Below are 18631 nucleotides of genomic sequence, written 5' to 3' on the forward strand. Positions count from 1 at the left end.
ATGGTCGTGATTCTGGGAGCCACGATTCTGGGATTTGCCCCCACCCTGGCAGGCAGGGCTACCTGGAATGCAGGGGCTTTAGGGGCTGCAGGGCCCTGGGCTAAGGGGGCCCTGACCTGCAGCTCTAAAGCCCCTTTCAGAATGTGGCCCTGCGAGCACAGGCAGGAGGAGCAGGGGCAGCCACACAGCCAGTGGCTGGAGAGAAGCGGAGCTTTCCCCTTCAAAGGGCCTCATTCCAAAAGGGGCTCTAGAGCTGCAGGCCAGGGTCCTTGGTCCCCCTTAGCCCAGGGCCCTGCAGCCCCTACAGTCCCTGTGTTCTGGGTGGCCCTGCCTGCCAGGGGGTGGAGGGGGGGCAGCTCCCCCCCCCCCTTGAAAGTCCTCCCAGAAGCGCTGGGAGGAAGGGAGGGGGAGGAGGAGATGAGGAACTTATGCAATGCTTTCTTGTAAAGTCAGCCAAATGACATTATAAGGGAGCATTGCACAACTTTAAACGAGCATGTTCCCTAATGGAGCAGCGACATAACTTCAAAACAGTGTTAAATGGGAGGATGTTAAGTGAGGAGTTACTGTACCTGAGGCCTCACCAGCCTACTCCATATTCCGGTTGTATTTCGTGGTGGTTGTTGTTAACAGAAGGAAGCACCTGAACAAGAGCCTGCTGATAAGTGGTCTAAAACAGAATGGAAGCCAAGTTGATGTCTTGAATTACAATGTCCTCACCTTCTGTTGAAATGAATGGAAGTTGAGGATGCTCAGCACATTGCAGGATTGGACCATCTTTGCTTGATGGTTGGGGTTTTGCCACACATTGATAAGGGGAGATGACCATTTGCAGGTCACTTTTAATGCAAATCTGCATTGATGTCAGTTTGCATATTTTAAAAAAACAGTAATTTTAGAAATTACATGTTGATTGTCCTTAATAACAAGAACAAGAAACATTTGTATAATATTAATCTACTGTAAAACTTCTTTGTTTCTCTGCAGATCTCTAAGTCAAGGCCAGCTGCAGATCTCCTGCTCCCTCACTATTTGGTGCACCACATTCTCTCTGTTGCTGACATACCAGCCACAGAACCCTACTGTGGACTGGAGCTGCCCAATAGTGGTAAGAGTCCACTGTCTTCCAATATGCGCAGTTTTGTAGAGTTTGTAATGTTATAACATTGGCATATTAAAAAAATACATTTTAAAAACTTTACAAAACCACACATCTTGTGAGAAATGGGGTCTTTCCGTAACCATGTAGGGTATGTCTAATGTGCAGTGAAATTCTGTGGCTAGAACATTGCCAGCAGAGAGCATGCTGGTGCATCAAACATAGCAGGAACAGACTGGATTTTACAATTTCTAAAACTAAACAAAAATGGAAGTTTAATTAAAACTTACAATTTGTATTGTAAAAGACCAGTTATACAAAATATCATTCTAATGCAGGGGTAGGCAACCTATGGTACGCGTGCTGAAGGCGGCACACAAGCTGATTTTCAGCGGCACTCGCACTGCCCAGGTCCTGCCCACTGGTCCATGGGGCTCTGCATTTTAATTTAATTTTTAATGAAGCTTCTTAAACATTTTTAAAACCTTATTTACTTGACATACAACAATAGTTCAGTTATATATTATAGACTTATAGAAAGAGACCTTCTAAAAATGTTTAAATATATTACTGGCACGCGAAACCTTAAATTAGAGTGAATAAATGGAGACTCGGCACACCACTTCTGAAAGGTTGCCAACCCCTGTTCTAATGGATCTTGACCAGTTCAAGACTTTGCCTAGTAGCATTTCCCAATTCCTGGTTCACATTTAGAATGTATATAATGTTGTCATTTTCTAGGTATAAAAATAAATAAGTTCTATTTCATTAATAAAAATGTTATGCTTCCTTACAGAATAAAAGCCGTCCTCATTCTCGGGGAGAATATAACGTTTACAGTACCTTTCAGAGTCATGAACCTGAGTTTGACTACTTGAAGAGTCTAGAAATTGAGGAAAAAATTAATAAAATTAGGTGGTTACCACAACAGAATGCTGCTCATTTCCTGCTGTCTACAAATGGTAAGGACATTTCATTGTGTACTTTTATTTTGTAAAACAGCAAGATCTTCTGATACTTCTAGTTGAATTTCATAGTCTTACCCTGGATCCATTTGTTCATTACTTTCATACAACAGAATAGTATTCTTTTTTCATAGTTTTAATTCCATGCAAGACATGTTAGGTTTGATACCATATGTTTAGAATAGTGAAGTAACTATGCATTAGCTGTCTTAGGGGAATATGGAATGATATACCTACCAACCCACTGAATGTGCCCTTGGATGTAATATGCAAGCTGACATAATAGCCAGCAGTACTTTCCCTGCCTGTTGTTCTGCTTGCGTGACTGAAGGCTATGTAAAGAAGCTGTGTGTGCTTTCTACTCCTTTAATGCACAAATGTGTTGCAAAAGGCAGGAATTTAGCCCCATAACCTTAGCATAGCTTGAGAGAAGGAGGCTTTAAGCCTCCTTTGTGTTTCTTTGATCCTGGTGCTGTCCAGTGGCAGGGCCGTTCTTCAATGACAGAGCAACCTGATGTTAGTGATGCAACATTATTTCTGGTGGTTCCCACAATGTGATACGTTGCCCAGACATCAGAGCATGGTGCCTGCTTAGAAGAGCTTACAAACTAAAAGGAACAGCTGTATTGACAGGAATACATTTATTTATATTTCCATTACGTACATGATCATGATATGTCGATTCCATACATAAAATTAAAGAGTCTCACTTAAATAAATCTCCTTTCTGCCTTATTAAATTGGGGAAAATCTTAGTAGTTATCTTCTAATATATGTTAGTAGTAAATATTTATGTCATGGTTTCACTAAAATACTCCATTCTGGATTGCAGTACGATTGTGCTGGGTAAGGTAATACAGTGCAGCTGTTTCACCATAATGCTCTATTAATAGGGAAGGGCTTTTTTGCAGGTTATTACTCCTACACTATGTCCTCAAAATGCCGGTTGGCAAGTCCAAAGAGATGGTATGAACTTGAAATCAAACCAGTTTAAAAAAAAAAAAAAATCAACAGTAGTTTCAAGTATTACATCTGACCTGGAATCTACCTGCCAATTTTTGTTGTTTTAAATCACTTTTTTCTAGTTGTAACTGTTTTTCTTCCCCATTACTGTGTGAAAGGTGAACACAGATGGAAACTACATAAGGAAGCAGTGAAACTGAATACAAAAGTGATGTTAAATGTTAAAAACAAATGACATCAAAATTATTTCCCTCTAATCTTTCAACTAATGTAGCCTTATGATTATTTGTAATTAATAGATTTAAAACATGGAACAAGTGTGATTGAGTTTCATATGGAATACTGCAGTATACAATTGCACTGGTGTTCTTTATCATAAAATAACCTGCAAAGTGAGTGTGAAAGAACTTTGTATCTTTGGTGGTTGGGGTGGGTCTTATATGCCTGTAGAAGCCTACATTTTATTGTACATCTGACTGTTACACAAGTTATCATTATTTGCTGATGATGTACTTGCCACTGTATAAGATTTAAAGGAAGGCCCCTCCCCAGATCAGCTTGTAATCCAAATAAACCCCCTTACTCAGAGGCCTTGAAGGTACTAGTTTATAGGTTTAAAAAAAAGTGATAATAGCTTTTCTGATTAGCATTTGGGGTTTGGGAATAAGGCTCATTCTTCCTCGTCTCCCATAATGAATTCACTTTTTTCCAGAATGCTAGCAAACAATTTTCCCCAGATATCTATCAATTCTACAAATACAGCTTTTGCTTATTCTATATTGAATTAGACAATTATAGAATGGAAAGAAAACCTAAAAAGGTTTCAGATGAGATATGTTTATATGGAGTCTATTAAAAGGAATTGCAGTCTATCTGTAAACTTGAAATAACTGGATAGTTTACCTTGTTCCTTACATGGTAGAAATTTCTTGGCATTCTAACAGCCAAAGCTTCATCTTTGTACTGTTGAAGTTACAGTCCCTTTGGCAATAACACAACCCAGCTCCTTAGAGAATGTGTCTGTTATCTTACCCAGCATTTGACTGGAATCATCTACCTTTTATGAAAGTGTCAGTTCACATACCCTATTACCTTTCAGAAGGACTTGTCCACTATCTCATGATCACCTGTTAAACAGAACACCAGGGACATCAGCTGTGAAACAGCAGAACAAATCCCTGTACATGTCAACATTGTATATCAGTCTCCTTTTTGTTTATGAAAATAGTGCATATAACACCTTCTGAAAGAAAGGTTTATTCAAATGGGTATGTCACACTTTTAGTAGAATTTTAAAATATAAAGGGAGTCTCGCTCCTCAGGAGATCATTGGTTCAACTGTACATTTCTTTGTTAGCTTGATGGGGAATAACAAAAACAAATTACTAAATTCAACTACATCGAGCATGCTACTCAAACCTTTTATTGTATATTCATATGTGTATATTTATTTCTTAAGGAGGAGAAACTTTTTTTCAAACATCTCTCCTTAAGTCAGAGGAGTAGATTTTCCTAACGGCAAATGAAAATAGCAGACTTCTTAAAGATCTCATTCTTCCTCTAAAGGAAAGTGGATGATTCATGCTTCTCTGCTGTTTCCTTGTCTTAGCAGATAAAAAGAGGCTAGACTTCTGTTTAAATTTGCGCGCGCACACACACGCGCACACACACACAGCTGTGGTTTTACCTCAGGATTAGCCAGGATAGAGTCAGGGGCTTTGAATGTTTTTCCTTACACTCAGAATGTTCAGTGGAGTCAGCCTCCTTCAGGTGCAGTGTTCCTTCTCCTTTAGTTGGTAGAGATGATCTTGTGAGAAATGCCCCTTGATTTATGATGTCAACAGATACAAGTATACCCAATGCTTATGGTATCAGGATTTCACTGCTCCTACGTTGCTCCTCTCCCCTCTCAAAAGTCAGAACCCCCACTTAGCCCAGAAGCCCATTGGTACCTTGGTTCTGATGTAAGCATGTCAGGAATAGAATAATCATATGCTTTCTTGGAGAAGAATATTTAACATGGAAATTTGTCAAAAGACACATTGCGTTAATACTCCTTGCTGGTGGTCCTCAGAATATTTTTGCCAGAGCTTTCAGTCTGGTCATATATTGAAAAACTCACAGCCTCATCCTTGGACAACTTATTTCACATAGATGACCTGCTAGTCTCCAGAAGCCTAGGGTTCAATTCTTTGTCTGAACCAGCAGACCAAGATGCTCCTGACCTTAACAAGGTGATTCACCCTGTGTAGTGTTCCTCCTTAAATCTTCTTACACAACCTCACTACTTGGATCAGGGTAACATTCCTTTCTAACATTGTCCCTGGAGGCTGATTCTTCCATCTTTCTGTAGTGGAAAAAGAGCTTTCCTGTCTTAATAGTTCAGTATCCTTATGTGCACAAGGATCATGGGGATTGGTGATCCTGAAGGAGAATAGGATTCTTTCCCAAGTAGATTTTCCAATGGAATATATTTGAACCATACTGAAAAAGCAGGTGAGCTGAAAGCTACATTCAGAGGACTATTCTCTGGCTCCAGAAGGTGGAAAGAGAGGCCCAGTTTTTGGCAGTGGGAGGGAGGGAGGAAAGAGGTTGCTGCCTTCAAGGATGCTTGTCTGGGAAATTGACTGCATATGAAAAATTACAGTCATTTAGGAACTTTGTCATGGCTTTTTGCCCCCTTGAATAATAAATCCAACATGGCTTTTGTAGTCCTCAGATTGGAATCCAGGATTTCGGGGAATGGCTGAGAAAGCTGTTTCCTAGAAATTCAAAGTTGAAGTTACAAGAAATCCAAGCATGTTAAAGAATGGAAATACACTGTTAGAGCACCCAGAAAACCTTAACTCTATCCTATAGTGACACTATAAGGAAAAATATATGAAAAGTCTAATGTCTGTCTGGACTTCATCTAATCCAGGGTAATACAGTGCCTTTATATGATTATTTTATGCTGGTGCTACAGGGCAGAATTAAGGCGTTAGGGCCTTAACTATGCATTTCCATACAGTAACATATTTGAATTTCTTTTCATTTCAGTTTTAATTCCAAACTTCCTCAGTTGATCTTGTTTGGGGCATAATAAGAACATCCCTGCAAATCTCTACATTACTGATATGTATTCTCAACTTTAACACCATTTAAAATTTATATTTTGTCTGGAAACTTTATATAGTTAAAATAGGCAACTTTCAGGACAATTCTGAATGGTTTCATAAGCAGTTCAAACAAAGTAAAATATTCTAGTATGTAGTGTTTGTGTTTTTAATCATTTTATACTATGGTAGCGCTCAAGGCGACAATCAGAATTGAGGCCTCTTTGTAATAGGCACAGAGGAAACTCAGATGAAGAAACAATCCCTGCCTGGGAGAGTTTATAATCTGGCATATAACTTTATAATTATTGAATCATCTTTAATTTTGTAATTTCAATTTCAAGAATGTGAATTTTTGTTTTTAGATAAAACTATTAAATTATGGAAAATAAGTGAAAGGGATAAAAGAGCTGAAGGTTATAACTTGAAAGATGAAGATGGACGACTTCGGGATCCATTTAGAATCACCTCACTACGAGTATGTTTTTTGTTTTTTCCTTTGGCTCTAGTTAAATCTACTTTTTGAATGTACAACTTTACCTTTGTACATTTAAAAAGAGGTATTATTCACTTATAAAGTTGTGTATTGTATTGTAGTTTGTATTATGTGGAGTCAAAACTGTATTGGGTATTTCAGGATCATACAAAACATACAGAATTAAATGAAAGACATTACTGAAGTTTCATTAATTCATGGGCCCATAACACTATCTAGATGCCTTGAGAAGATTAAAGACCAGAGTGCTTCAGGCACAAATATTTTGTTATGGGCTTCTTAGTGACATCTTGGAACATCTTAATGCTGTTGTAAATATAAATAGGGTTTTTAAAGTCTGTTTAAAATAAGTTAATATTTTTCATTAGGTGTATCCTTTCACTCATCTAAATTTCTAGAAGACAGTAAAATTAAGAGAGAATATTTTTGAATAATCATTTTTTTAACATAAGACTCTTAAGCTATCTTTGAACCTAAATAATGTATCACTTCTACTTATCTCCCTGAATAGCCTGTTGTGTTAGTGACTCATCTCGCAGTATTTGTGTGGATTCATAAATTTGCACTTAAAGTATGGTGATAATTTTCCACCAGTGTCAAAGATAAAATTTCAAGAATATTTTTCTGAAATGGTCAGCTCACTTTTTAATTAAAATGAACTGTTAGGCCATATTGGTCATCTAGGTCTAAATTTAATGGTTTCAAGGATGCATTACAAGGGACATTTGATGTTGTATTTGAGTGGAGCTTGTTCTGAAATTGGAAAGGTCAAAGTATTTTTTCCTAATGGTTTTGATTTAGTGCTTGTGGATTTAATGACAGGTTTCAGAGTAGCAGCTGTGTTAGTCGGTATCTGCAAAAAGAACAGGAGTACTTGTGGCACCTTAGAGACCAACAAATTTATTTGAGCATAGTCTTTCGTGGGCTACAGCCCACTTCATCGGATGCATAGAATGGAACATATAGTAAGAAATATATATACATACAGAGAACATGAAAAGATGGAAGTAGCCATACCAACAGTAAGAGGCTAATTAATTGAGGTATTATCAGCAGGAGGGGAAAAAAAACTTTTGTAGTGATAATCAAGATGGCCCATTTTAGACAGTTGACAGGTGTGAGGATACTTAAAATGGGGAAATAGATTCAATATGTGTAATGACCCAGCCACTCTCAGTCTCTATTCAAACCCAAGTTAATGGTATCTAGTTTGCATATTAATTCAGGCTCAGCAGTTTCTCATTGGAGTCTGTTTTTGAAGCTTTTCTGTTGCAAAATTGCTACCTTTACATCTGTTACTGAGTGACCACAGAGGTTGAAGTGTTCTACTGGTTTTTGAATGTTACGATTCCTGATGTCAGATTTGTGTTCATTTATTCTTTTGTGTAGAGACTGTCTGGTTTGGCCAATGTACATGGCAGAGGGACATTGCTGGCACATATCACATTGATAGATGTGCAGGTGAATGAGCCCCTGATGGTGTGGCTAATGTGATTAGGGCCTATCATAGTGTCATTTGAATAAATATGTGTACAGAGTTGGCATCGGACTTTGTTGCAAGGATAGGTTCCTGGGTTACTGTTTTTGTTGTGTGGTTGCTGATGAGTATTTGTTTCAGGTTGGGGGGCTGTCTGTAAACAAGGACTGGTCTGTCTCCTAAGATCTGTGAGAGTGAGGGATCATCTTTCAGGATAGATTATAGATCTTTGATGATGCGCTGGAAAGGTTTTAGTTGGGGGCTAAAGGTGACGGCTGTTGGCGTTCTGTTATTTTCTTTGTTGGGCCTGTCCTGTAGTAGGTAACTTCTGGGTACTCTTCTGGCTGTCAATCTGTTTTTTCACTTCAGCAGGTGGGTATTGTAGTTTTTAAGAATGCTTGATAGAGATCTTGTAGGTATTTGTCTCTGTCTGAGGGATTGGAGCAAATGTGGTTATATCTTAGAGTTTGGCTGTAGACAATGGATCGTGTGGTGTGTCCTGGATGGAAGCTGGAGTCATGTAGGTAAGTATAGCAGGTCAGGAGGTTTCCGGTATAGGGTGGTGTTTATGTGATCATCACTTATTAGCACAGTAGTGTCCGGGAAATGGACCGCTTGTATGGATTGGTCTAGGCTGAGGTTGATGGTGGGATGGAAATTGTTGAAATCATGGTGGAATTCCTCAAGGGCTTCTTTTACATGGGTCCAGATGATGAAGATGTCATCAGCGTAGCACAAATAGAGTAGGGGTGTTAGGGGACGAGAGCTAAGGAAGAACACTTCAGCCTCTCTGGTCATTCAATAACAGACTTAAAGGTGGCAATTTTGCAACAGAAAAGCTTCAAAAACAGACCCCAGTGAGAAACTGCTGACTTAATATGCAAACTAGATACCATTAACCTGGGTTTGAATAGAGACTGGGAGTGGCTAGGTCATATTGAATCTATTTCCCCATTTTAAGTATCCTCACGCCGCCTTGTCAACTGTCTAAAATGGGCTATCTTGATTATCGCTCCAAACGTTTTTTTTTTCCTCCTGCTGATAATACCTCATCTTAATTAATTAGTCTCTTATAGTTGGTATGGCTACTTCCACCTTTTCATTTCTCTGTATGTATAGATAATTTCTTACTATATGTTCCATTCTATGCATCTGATGAAGTGGGCTGTAGCCCACGAAAGCTTATGCTCAAATAATTTTTTAGTCTCTAAGGTGCCACAAGTATTCCTGTTCTTTTTGTGGATTTAATGTTTTTAATATGCAAAGAAATGTTATTGATAACATTTTCTTCTATTTCACCATCGTAAACTAAGAACTGGATCCATTCCTAATCCTGATTTACCCTTTTTAATATATAAAGCCATTGCAGGAAGATTCAATACTGTGTCAAGACAAGACCGAATACAGTAGCGCCTCAGAATTACGAACACTTCTGGAATGGAAGTTGTTTGTAACTCTGAACAAAACATTATGGTTTTTCTTTCAAAAGTTTGCAACTGAACATTGACTTAATACAACTTTTAAACTTTACTATGCAGAAGAAAAATGCTGCTTTTAACCATTTTAATTTAAATGAAACAAGCACAGAAACAGTTTCATTACCTTACAGTTTAAGCTTTCTCCTTTTTTTGTAGTTTTTTTTTTTTTCCCCTCCCTCTGCTGCTGCTTGAATGCGTACATCTGCTTCCAAATGAGATGTGTGCTTGACCGGTCAGTGTTTGTAATTCTGTGTTTTTTCTTAACTCTGAGGTTCTATTATACATTAAAAATTCTTTGAGAGCAGAAACAAGAAGGCTTTCTACTTTTGGTCATGTGCTTTTATTACTGAGGCTATAAAAACACAGTATTATTAAAGCCAGTCACAACCCAATCAAATTACAATAATAGGTCAAGTCATTTTTCCAAAGCAAGATTGTATGTGTAGGTAATATTTTTCTTAGTGTCCCGTAGCCATAAGTAGTAAAAACTACTTCCACAGCTTTGTGGTTCAGGGTTTAGTTTCACCAGTAACTTATTAATAACATATGTTCCTTTTATTTGAGATTTGGTGATATTTACACTTGAATGTTTTCATAATCGATCACCCAGGAATGATTCAGGTGGTCTCTTAATATGTTCACCTGATGCTATTTCATTTTCACATTCTAGTCTCAAAAGTTACTTTTAGATTTCATTGAGTGAAATTTACTTCACCCTTTTCCTTTTTTAAAGAAATTTGCTTCACCCACATAAAACCTAAATAACTAGATGCAGGGAATGTATCTTTGTCAATGTGGTACACAGTGACTTCCGCTCCAAACAGCAGGTACTCCAGAATTGCAGTTGTAGCAATTGGGGTGTTAGGCCTACTGGATTCACATAAAGACATCCCCATTCCTTCAGTACTGGTCTACGAAACTGGCACAGAGGGTCTTTCCCCTGGGCATGGAGAGTGGAAGCCTTCTGTGTGGCTCATGTGCCCACTGTTCCTCTGTGCAGCCTTGCAGCCAGGAGTTAAAGGAGAATTTCACACTTAACTGCATTAATTGTAATTTAGATTTTGCTTAACCTTTCCTTAATTACACTAATTCTAGTGTTCTGGATTTTGATTGTTCTTTTATAATAAAAGTCATGTACCCTGAAATATTATTTTAGTCCACCTCATCCTAGCACTCCACTTCATCAATTATATTTTTTCTTGCATTTTAACCTTAAATGTTAAAATGTGACTAATCGTTAGTGACAAGAAGAATTTTTTTATATAATAAACAAGATATGTGGCAACTCCAGAAACCTTGTATCTACGTTTAAAAAAAATAAAAAAAAGTTTCCATTCTCTTACCTTTTCCACTTGGTGTGTTGTTAATAATTTGTCAATAGTTCAGTAAAAAGAGCATCAGATTATGTTATGAGGACATGGTCAAGTTGATTTCATTTGTAAATTAACTTTCTTGTTCATCTTTCAAATAGTTTTTTTCATTCCATTTTAAAATGTTGTTTTAAGGGTTTTTCAGCTCCCTTGTTGCTGTGTAGAAGGGATTAACTGATTTTTAGAGGAGAAACAGTGCACCAACTGCTATCAGATGCACTAAGTAAATAGTCTTAGATCTCTTTTGATCAGCTAATTTTTGTTATAGATCTTACCTGAAAATAAATCTTCTGTAGTTACTTGTATGTGAGAGTTTCAAATTGAGTATCTCCAAATTGTTCCATATGAACATGTACTTATCTCTCGACGGGGAAGTATGGGAGAGCCTTACATATTTGAAATGCAAAAAAATGACAATCGGGGGATCTGGTTTGTGACTGCTAATATGGGGAAAGTCAGTAGGGTGTGCAACTGTTTTCAAATCCTCTGGGCAAAAAAATATAATAAAAGTGCCCCAGAACTAAGTGAACTGTGTTCCTGTACAGAGAGAAAATCAGATTTCTGTAGTCTACATTATTGTTTTACATAATAGCAAATAAGACTATTTATACAGTAGCTGAATTAATTCATCTTTAATGTAAACTTTTGAATCACAAATTACTAGCTCTTATCTTTACAGTGAACTTTTTCCCCCACATATAAAAACTGACTTTTCTTGTATCTTCTCTTCCCCTTTGCAGGTGCCAATATTGAAACCCATGGACCTAATGGTAGAAGCAAGTCCCCGAAGGATATTTGCAAATGCACACACGTATCACATAAACTCTATTTCAGTAAATAGTGATCATGAAACATACCTTTCTGCGGATGACCTAAGAATTAACCTATGGCATTTAGAAATCACAGATAGAAGTTTTAGTATCCTTTTCCTGTATGAATTCTATGATTATATATAAAATTTCTCTGTTTTGACTATTAATAGAAACATTTTTATTGTTATAAGTGCAGTTTTACTAAACATAAGTGCCCTAAATACTTTCATTTAACTCTAGTCTCGTAATTAAACAATAGTTCAAATGCACTAAATCACAGTGAAACATGTTTTTTAAATGGAAAGCTGCAAGTAGGAAGATATGTAGAGTTTAGGTAGTTTAATTTTGCAGAGCAGAAAGTGAAGATGAGGTGAAATGCTGGGACCATATATCTTAAATGTGGGGGTCAGTCTTCCATTAAAGGAGCTTATTGATAATATATGTAAAATAAAATAAAGAATTCCATTTTGCTAGAGAGTTCTGTCTCCTGTTGTATTCAAAGTGTCAGCTGTGTAGTCTGATGTTAATCTTGAAATAAAGTAAAAACTTAGAATTTTGCATACCAAGTATGGATATGCCTTGCAAACAATACTGAAAGTGACCCTTTTGCTATGGCTTAAGGCTGCCCATCTCAGGCCAAAATGGTCCAAGAGATATTTTGGCAAGTAACATAGGTGTCTTCAATAAAAGCAAAGATGAAAGAAATATAAAATAGCCATTAAGTTGTTTCAGGGCATAAGGGGAACGAAGGCCATTCACTGTTCAGTTTGTAAGATCCTGCAAAAAAATTCCACACAAATATTTTTAGTTTGTAGGGTACAGATTCTAGGACCAGCCCAGGATTATTTTTATGCTGCTCCTGTCCTTTTACAATGAGTAAATATCCCCAAAGCAGAAGGGAGGAACTCACCTTATGCGTCTAAAAATATACCAGAATCATAATTAACCTTTTTTTTTTCTTTTACTTTTTCTTTTTTTTTTGGAAATTTTATTTTAGAAACAATAAAAGTGAAATGCTATTTGTTGCCTTTACCAACAAACTTTCAGACATTGTAGATATTAAGCCTGCTAATATGGAGGAACTAACAGAAGTGATTACTGCCGCAGAGTTTCACCCACATCATTGTAATGTGTTTGTCTACAGTAGTAGCAAAGGAACTATACGACTCTGTGATATGCGTTCTTCAGCCCTCTGTGATAGGCATTCAAAATGTAAGTAACTTAGAATATTCTATCTTTTTGCTTTATAGATTTGTTTGTCGTATACAACATGAGACGGTGTAGGTATTCTGCTTATATAAACAAACATTAAAATGTCAAATTCTGCTTATTGGTAAAGAACTTACAAAGGTAAGGAGTCATAGTTTTGTAGAATGGAACATTTTAATTGTCTTGTTCTAGGCCATCAGCAAGCAGAAGTGTAGCATGAGACAATTGACGATGTGACTCAAGTGCTTTTGGCACCAGTGAGACCTGTCTTCTGTCCAGACTCAGTCTTGGTGCTTCTCAAAGGTATCTGCTTAACAAGTGCCAGTTCAGGGCAGTTTATTGACATCTACCTTTGTGCATTAGGAACTGGGCTGAGGCTGCCAGAACCCATTTCATTTGTGACCATTTACAGCTATCGGAATGAATTTTATTCATAATGATCTGTGCTGGATTTGAAGCCAGTTCCCAGAGGTGAAAGGCCAGTGTTTTTGAAGCACTGAGCCACACAGCCTCATATAGGTGAGGAAAGCTTTTATATTTCCACCATAAGGAATAGGGCCCATCTTTACACACAGCCTGTTGTTTCTTGGTTGTATTACAGTAGTAATGGTTTTATATATATCTACTTCCTGGGGTTGACCTAAATTGCATTGATATTTCCAGGTAAGCTCATATACTGTAGCAAAGATAAGGGTTTTTTTATTGGGGAAGGAAAATGCTTAAACATTGTGGCAAGTATGGTATGGTGCATTTCCTTTTTAGTCAACTTAGCTTATATAATTGGAAATGTCAATGGCCAATCTAACTTGTCATATTTTTGATAGTTTCCTTTACTTTGTAAAATGTACAGTAATCTATGATGTTTTTATAAAGGTTTGTAAGAAAGAACTTTGGTATTATTCCCTTGGTGTTGAATGCTTCGTATTGTCATTGATTTGAAGAATTAAGAGTAAATAACTTTCAACCTAACCAAAAAGCATGTTTCAAGAAAGCAGACAAAGATCGTCGTTGCAATTTCAGTGTAAATACAAACTTGCTCTTTCAGTAAATTTTGTGTGTGGTGCAATTTATATTCACTTATAAATAAACCATGTATCTTACAGCACCACTAAAATATGTGGGATCTGTAAAAGAAATGTACCCTGGAGATGCTGACTTCTCTTACTGTTTCATGTTTTAAAAAATTTTAGATTTACTTTATCATAACGTTATAGAATAATCGGTAGTCTTAGTGGAACACAGTGACTTTTGAATTTAACTTCATATACCATTTTTTGTTAGTTTCTGCCTCTTAACATTCATTCTCAAACTCCAGGAATTGCAGCTTCTTGATATGCCCTAATGGGAGAACCCATTGGAGCTTAACAGCTAGTGATACTAGCTACGAGAACATAGTGCCTTTTTAAAGAAGGATCACCTTTTAAAACAAAAAAAAAAAAAAATCCCACAAAACTAAGCAGGCCTATGGTCTCCTTTTCTTTTCTTTTTTTAAATGGAGGTATTCAGGTCCATGATTTTAAAATATGTAAATATTGAATAGCATTGCCATTTGTAAAATTTGGTGTATTGGATTCAGTTTTACTTTACATCTTTATTTACAGTTTTTGAAGAGCCTGAAGATCCTAGCAGCAGATCATTCTTTTCAGAAATTATTTCTTCAATATCTGATGTAAAATTCAGTCACAGTGGTCGATACATGATGACAAGAGACTACCTTTCAGTTAAAGTGTGGGATCTCAATATGGAAAACAGGCCTGTAGAGACATATCAGGTAAAGTGTTGCTTTTTTTAAATTAAAAAATATTATCTCTTTCTTTTTTAGATCTGTCTAATACTTCCTTAAATGTTTTAAGGTTCATGAATATCTTCGAAGCAAGCTTTGTTCTCTGTATGAAAATGACTGCATCTTTGACAAGTTTGAGTGCTGCTGGAATGGTTCTGATAGGTAAGGTTAACTTGTGAAATAAGGTTAATTTCAGAAATTTAGTCCCCAATCCTGAAAACACTTAAACACATGCTTATGTAAAGTATGTGAACAGTCCTTTTGAACTCAATGTGCAAGATTAGAGTCCTAAATTTTCTTTTGCATTCTCAAAGAGGTGGCAAAGGCAATGTAAACTTTCTCTCAATTAACCCTATTTCAGTATAAATTATTGCTGCGGTTGCATACAACTAGCTTTTTTGGATTTCGACTTTAAAACTATCCTGAAACCATTTTTTTCATAATTTTTTGAAATAAGACAAAAAATAACTGGTTTTCAATATTTTGAAAGATCAGTTTTTGTTTAATTTTATTTCCAACCTTTCTGTTGGGTTCTGTCCTTAAATTTGTTGTCGAAGGTAAATGATACATGTAGAAACAGAGGTAGCTATATAATGCAGTTTTACGTCTTCTAGCTTTTGTTTTCTTACATGATCCATGGAAACGTTTAAAATTTCTGGATAAAAAGTGCTATACAAGAGTGCAGTGGTTTGGAGCTGCACTATGATAACTTATTGATACTGTATGTTGCCCGGATTATTGGGTGTTTACTGTATGAATATATTGATATATTAGCTCAATAGAGGTATGTCTGAAATACAGGCAGGAAGGAGAAGAATGGCTCAAGAGAGCTACCTATCAGCAAACACTGGAGAGTTGTTAAGGGACAATGCCAGCACTGCTGGCTTGATTCTGCTTCAGTCTCCAAACAGTCTACAAAACTGGATTTGGCCAGGACCCGCCAAATACCAAAGAACAAAAGAACCATAGCAGGGTATAAATAGGAACATGCTCTCAGGGGGAGTTAGAACCTACAAGGAACCAGAGTAAAATGAGACTCTGACATAACAGCTTACTCCAGGCTTCTGGGGAAGCTAGACCTGCCTATGTCAACATCATGGGATGATAGGACTCTTAAATAAGATAGACATGCATATAGACTTATTTATTTTAAAATCCTTTTTCCCCCATACACTTTGTTTCTGCTGCAAAATAAACAATGCTTTTGTTTTAAGAAGGCTGTTTGGTCAATATAGACCTCTGGTTACAGATTCCCGAAGGGGAAAATCCTGATGCCCAAACACAGGGAGATCTGCAGGGCAGAAATGTTTGATAGGGTACTGTAGCCTAGGTCCCAGTCAAGGAGAGGGAGCATTGCAAAATTGCACCCTGGGATAGATATGGGAATGAGCCTAACACCTGAAGGAGTGCATTCAGTGAGATAAGAAAGAGGACAGAGGTGCAGCTACCTCTGTAACCATGACAGAGAGCTTCTTATTAGGGTCATAGCAAAAATCTCACTTGGAATGTTAGCAATCCTATCCTGCTTGTATCAAGTTCCAGAAAGGAGTGGTGTCAATCGGTTTACTTTTCTGCTAATACAAGAGTTAAATATCTTTCAACAAAGTTGATCATTTTCTGAATTTTGCAGGCAAAAGGTTACCTGCATTATCTTTTTGATTTCTCAAAGTCAAAAGAACTATCATAGGTTTAGAATGTTATATATAAACAAACCTGTTCTGTAGTGAAGGCTCTGATATCGTCCTTGTTACACAAATTATGTGGCACTGTTTCCACCCCAGAGAAGTTCTCTCCCTCTCTAGTATAATCCAATCAGTATAGTATTCTTTGTATTTTGATATTAAAGTCAACGTATTTTACACTGTTCTCAATTATTAAATTTTCACTGTGATGTAGATATTTGTATTAACTTTTATAATTTGTTCTCATCAGGGGAAGGTAGAGATAACTGGTATCTGGGAAGTGGCTTTGGGCTCCAGGAGGCAGTTTTGAAATACACATCCAAGTGTCTGCAGTGCAGGAGAGCTGCCCTGCATTTCTGGTACTGCTAGCTGGAATTGGGTGGTTGCTCAAGGACTACCTTTCCCCCTGGCTGCTTCCAGTGCTGTAGGATGAAAAGGGGGTAGGGAAGGGATAATACTAGAGAGAGAATAGGGGCAGTTCTGCTGTGAGGGGGAGGGTGCTGCTACTTCACTAGCCACTTTCTTTTGTGCTGGTCAAGAGGGCTAGAGCAGGGAAAGGTCATGAATGATTTGTCTGTGTCTGTAAGAGAAGAGACAGTGAGGGGAGAGGATGTGTAGGATAGCAAGGGGGTGGGAAGAGAGCTGGAGAGAAGGCAGTGCTGGCTAGTTTTGATTGGACACAAGGGGCAGGTCACATGATGTGGTGTATGAAATAATGTGGGAAGATGGATCAAAGGAGTAGCAATGAGGAAGGATATAAAGTAAGAGGGAAAAGAATATAGTGCAAAGTTGTCTTAAACTTGAGCGCTGGCAGTCATTTGTTCTGTGCACAGAAGAAATAAATTAGAGGCACACTGCAGTGGAATAATGTATTATGGTCTCTAGTAATCCAAGTAAAATATTTCCCTTTCTTCTGGTTTTAAACAGTGCTATCATGACTGGCTCCTACAACAATTTCTTTAGGATGTTTGACCGTAACACACGACGGGATATTACATTAGAAGCATCAAGAGAAAGTAGCAAACCTCGTGCCATCTTAAAGCCACGCAAAGTGTGTACAGGTGGTAAGAGAAAGAAAGATGAGATAAGTGTTGACAGTCTGGACTTCAACAAGAAGATCCTTCATACAGCATGGCACCCCACAGAGAACATCATTGCTGTAGCTGCCACCAATAACTTGTATATATTCCAGGACAAAATTAACTAAAGATGGCTTATTTGAGGACAAAGTCGTCTTCTTGCATAGTTAAGCTCAGTTGTTTCTGTAAAAGAGAAGGCCTTGTTGTCCTACCAGTAAAGAACATTGATGCACTTACTTCCCTTTATAGATAAAGGAGAGAAGCTTGCCTGGTTTTGAGTTCATGGTGTAGTTCTGCCTTCGGTGAGGGGGGATGTGAGTTGCAATTTTCAACAAGAAAAAACCCACAAGAAGCAGAATTGATGGACAGTGCTCAATAAAGGCCAATACTCAAATGTATTTATTTAAGTCTGAGCCTTCCTTTCCAGTTTATAGACCAAAAATTTAACACCCAAGAAGAAAACTTGTCATAAAAATGTAATTTCTGTCTCTGCGCTCTTTCTCTGCTGTAATATTTGGGCCTTTCAAAACATATATTGTGCTTTATGCCTGTAAAACATTCCTCCTCTGGCCTTTTATCTAGGCTTAGGTGTTTTTATCTCTAAGCACTTAGGTAGGTCTTGAGTTGGGTTTGTAGGCAGATTTCCATGTATATTTACTCACCAACTGTATCGATAACCACACCTTCTGGTGTAAACCACTTAATAAAAATAACAAACTATAAAAAGTGTTTTTAAATCTGAAAGTATGTATTCAGTCTTTTTATTTTTTTATCGCATGTATTGAGGTTGTGAAAAATAATTCTGATGGGAAGATTTGAAAAATTTGTCCCAGAACATTGATTTTTGACAGGCAGGTATGAACAGTTTCGTGTAGTATGAAATATTTCAAACTCTGAAATTAGTTTCCACAAAATTTGTATTAGTTTAAGTTGTGTTGGTTTCATGTAAAATTACATCATACTTTATACAAAAAGTAGGAGATTGAAAAGGTTGGTATAAAGTTATCTAGGGCCATAATAGAAAGAGACCACCTAGAACAGAAGGAAAAAATATCTTAACATTCAACAAAATTGCTGCTTTAACAATTCAAAATCCGATTTATCAGATGCCTCTCAAATGTTT

General features: G+C 37.2%; 1 protein-coding gene across 2 annotated transcripts in view; it reads left to right on the top strand.

Annotated features, from left to right (window-relative positions):
• Positions 1-18252, top strand: part of PPP2R2D (protein phosphatase 2 regulatory subunit Bdelta) — a 45406-nt gene extending 27154 nt beyond the window's left edge. The window contains exons 2-9 of one of the 2 annotated variants that reach the window (XM_039481142.1): positions 988-1108; positions 1896-2061; positions 6488-6600; positions 11684-11861; positions 12803-12967; positions 14566-14735; positions 14818-14909; positions 17357-18252. In XM_039481142.1, coding sequence (XP_039337076.1) covers positions 11702-11861; positions 12803-12967; positions 14566-14735; positions 14818-14909; positions 17357-17636 — 867 coding nt within the window. In that variant the 5' untranslated portion in view covers positions 988-1108; positions 1896-2061; positions 6488-6600; positions 11684-11701 and the 3' untranslated portion in view covers positions 17637-18252. The remainder of the gene's footprint in view (positions 1-987; positions 1109-1895; positions 2062-6487; positions 6601-11683; positions 11862-12802; positions 12968-14565; positions 14736-14817; positions 14910-17356) is intronic. The other variant, XM_039481141.1, reaches the window with a different exon arrangement.
• Positions 18253-18631: the final 379 nt, after the last annotated feature.

Source organism: Mauremys reevesii, linkage group 7 (genome assembly GCF_016161935.1).
Source record: "Mauremys reevesii isolate NIE-2019 linkage group 7, ASM1616193v1, whole genome shotgun sequence".
Classification (NCBI taxonomy): domain Eukaryota; kingdom Metazoa; phylum Chordata; order Testudines; family Geoemydidae; genus Mauremys; species Mauremys reevesii.